This window comes from Fulmarus glacialis, unplaced genomic scaffold (genome assembly GCF_000690835.1).
Source record: "Fulmarus glacialis isolate BGI_N327 unplaced genomic scaffold, ASM69083v1 scaffold14841, whole genome shotgun sequence".
NCBI lineage: Eukaryota > Metazoa > Chordata > Aves > Procellariiformes > Procellariidae > Fulmarus > Fulmarus glacialis.
In genome coordinates this window covers 15,007-18,564 of record NW_009192230.1, presented here as the reverse complement: position 1 = coordinate 18,564, position 3,558 = coordinate 15,007, and the positions used below count along the sequence as shown (strand labels likewise).

General features: G+C 49.8%; 1 protein-coding gene across 2 annotated transcripts in view; it reads right to left on the bottom strand.

The window, feature by feature from the left end:
* Window positions 1-3,558, bottom strand: part of HDLBP (high density lipoprotein binding protein) — a 19,848-nt gene that overhangs the window by 4,194 nt on the left and 12,096 nt on the right. For both annotated transcript variants that reach the window (XM_009586998.1, XM_009586999.1), the window contains 4 exons: window positions 2,759-2,897; window positions 1,925-2,079; window positions 1,182-1,286; window positions 350-475 (listed from right to left, as the gene is read on the bottom strand). In XM_009586998.1, coding sequence (XP_009585293.1) covers window positions 350-475; window positions 1,182-1,286; window positions 1,925-2,079; window positions 2,759-2,897 — 525 coding nt within the window. The remainder of the gene's footprint in view (window positions 1-349; window positions 476-1,181; window positions 1,287-1,924; window positions 2,080-2,758; window positions 2,898-3,558) is intronic.

The window sequence follows — 3,558 nt, the reverse complement described above, 5'->3', positions numbered from 1 at the left end:
AGCAGGAAACTACAAGCAGCAACCAACCATCCAACTCATCCCTCACCTATTTATTCAGAGCTGTGATAATAGCTCAGTGACGTTCCCACCCTGGAGGTTCTCGAAGGTACATGAAGGTGTGTGATAGAGCCCTGGGCAGTCCAAAGTTACCTAAAGTAGAATCCCAAAACTCTCCTGTTAAACGGGTTACATTTGGGTAACCCACTTATGAGCACTCCACACCTTCAGAGCAGTTAAGGGTGCTCTTAAAAGGAAAGGGGTTCCAGGAGTCTGCGCAACTTCTGAAAGGAACACCCAGAGGCTGAAGCCTTGTTTGGCTGGAAGGAGGAAGGACAGGCACAGGCCTTACCCGATCCTCTTGTTCAGCCTTCCCTCTTTCCAGCAGCCCGGCCTTGGCACGGTCCAGGTTGGTAGCCAGCCCAGTGATGGTGATGATATCCGACTGCAGCTCAGGAGCAGGGACCTGGATGTTCACCTGAGTAACAAGTAGCCATTACCCTTTTGTATCACTGCTCACTGCAGGTTGGCATCTCGCTGATCTCCCCCGCTGCCAAAACCAGCTCCCTCCCAGACAGCCTGAACCAGAGAATCACAGAATGGCTGAGGTTGGAAGGGACCTCTGGAGGTCATCTGGTCCAACCCCCCCTGCTCAAGCAGGGCCACCTAGAGTTCAGTTGCCTGGGACCTTGTCTAGATGGTTTTTGAACAGAACCCTGTTTCTTTAGCCCTTATCTATATCAGATTGCTTTGCTGCAGGGCTTCAGCCCCCAGCAGTCCCTGTCCCAGCCATGAACCCATGTTCAATAGCGCTGTCTGCAGCCAACCTGCATCAGCCTCAAGAGTCCCTGTGGGCTTCTGGGGAGTTCTCCCAAATGGGCAGGCACAGCAGAGCTGTTTCCCATGGCCTAGGAGGAAAACAACTCACACTGGTGAGGAATCCCTGTAGGCACCAAACAAGTCAGGCAACACTCACAGCATCAACACTGATCATACAGCTTCAGCACAAAACCCACCGAGCCCCAGAGCCAGGGACTAAATCTCATTTTCTTATTACAGAGCCTGTATTCCATGGTCAAGCCACGAAGGTCCCGAGTATGTTGCAACTGACTGCCATCACCACAAACATGGTCACTTACAGATTCTCCAAGACAGAGGAGATGGGAGGAAGGGCAATAACTTACTTCAAACTCATCCATCATTTTGCGGATCCCACTTCCTTTCTGGCCAATGATGTAACGGTGAAGATCAAAGGGAACTTCCACCTCAATGGTGACAGGAACCAGAGCCTGCAGGGGAGGGAGCACAGTTTATCACTTGAAAGACTTCTCCTGTCTTTCAGCTTGCCATATACTTGCCCAAAAGAACGTGTTGCTGAACTGAGGTACATTCCCTTGTAGTCAGGATACAAACTCTATAGGAAGAGAGAACAGCTGCAAACACCAAGATGACCTGTTGGTTGTTAAAGCATTTTTTCCAAACAAGCAATGTTAAACCCCACCTCTGGGGACAGGCTGTTTTCATACCCTTGGCTTCCATCTAGCAGAGACTTGGACAACATCACTAAAAGAGCATGGCAAGGTCTGCTAAAGCTAGAATGATTCAGCCTCAATCAGACTCTCTTTCTTTCCAGCTGTGCTCTATAAAACAAGCATGTCATGCTTTTATGGCAAGTAACTCGGTGCTGCCTACAAGCTCTAGCAATTGCAAGGTCAGGCACTATGATTCAAGCAGCCAGGCTAAATCACAGAGCAATCAGAGAACTCCCCTTGAGCAGTACAGACCACCTCCACAGTTAGCATCAGTGACTACCTGGATTGCAACCTTGACTGAGTAGTTTTTATTACCACCGCTAAAGCCTGCAGTGAGCTTCTTGCATCAGGGCATCACTACATTACAGGGCTAAGGGGCTTAGAAAGCCACATACCTGCAGTGCCTCCTTTGCTGCCTCACACTTCTCCCTGCGGCCAGAGATGATGATGATATCGCACTTCTTCGGAGAGCTGGGATCTGCATCCTTCCCATCCTTGCCTTCCCCACCTTCCTCGCCATTCTCCTGCACAGCTGGCTCTGCAACAGGGGCTGGAAACATGGAAAGTCTCATGTTAAATGCACAGAGCCCCCTCCTTGCTCATTATCTCCCCCTCCAGATCCTCAGGCTCAGCCTGGGCTTTGCCACAAGAGGTCAGACACTATAGACTGCTATGGAGGCAGCTTGCTATGGCTTAGCCTGGAATGAGCAGAACAACAACATCCACCGAGACAGTCTCCTCCACACCTCTCTGCACAGCACTGATATTGCCTTTCCCTGTACGGAAAGGACCTGCAGTTTTTTCCACAACAGGGAAGTTCACCAGCACAGCAGCGGATGTTACAGCAGGGTGGCTGGTGCTAGGCCAGAGTATCCAACAGGCTCCAGCTGTGCTGAATTCAGTACCCCCAGCAATGAGAGCATGAGAGATCAGAGAGACCTTGGCAAGCCTGTAGAGCTCTTTTTGCTGGGGTAGGTCACCTGCGATCTACGGTGAGAACACATTCAGAACACCCAGGTGTGCCGTTTTACCTCGTAAAACTGTCCCCCCTTCCCAAGAGGACATGGTTGATGCTAAGCCCAGATTCAACGACACTGCAGGGAACACCTGGGGTCTGTTGTCCATAGATTTTAAGTAGAACATCTCCACTGATATGGAGTGTAGGCTACACTACACTACACTCATTTGATCACCCCAGCTACCATGCGAACATGCATCCATGGATATACCTGGGTTCTCCTCCCTGTCAGGGAATTTGATCTGGACACCATAGTCCCGGGTGATCTGCTGGATCCGGGATCCTTTGGGGCCCATAATGGAGCGGTGGAACTTTTGTGGGATGGTGCATTCGATTGTCACTTGAGCTTCCTGTGAGAAAGCAGAGTTGCTCTATTGCGATGCAGCCTCTTTCACACCAGAAAACAGGACGCTTGCGCATGGTGAAATCCATAATGGACATAGCAAAGAGTTAGAAAAGATAACAGCTGCTGACAGGGGAAGAACTGAAAGTTTCCTAGAATCTTTCCTCTCTGAGAGAAGTTAGCAGAGGATGTCTTAATGAAGGCTGCCTCCAACCACGATGTTAAAGGCTGCCTCCAAACCTCTTCTGAGACCAAAGCTCAAGCTCTCTATTACCCTGAAGAGGAGGAAGCATTAGAAGAAAGGAAAAAGACAAAGAAGGAAGGCAAGGAAGAGAACAGGTTTGACAATTGCTGCTTCCAAAAAGACAATACTAACAGCACAGGAAACCCTAGAGAGCAACCACTGCCCAAGGCCTGGCATGGAGAGGCACAAGAAGGCTCCAATCTTTTAACATCTAGAAGTACACCAAGGAAGGGTCTCCTATTTCCACTCCTAAAAACCAAGAAGATGGTCAGAGAAGGCAATTCCTTCATACAGCACTGCCATTTTGGAGCCAGCTGCCATTCCCCAGGCTGGGATCTAAAGTCTGCAGACCCTGTACGTTGACAGCAAACCTTCAAGCCCCAGAACTACTGTGGGACTTGTTCACATAAAGCTTGGCTGTTCA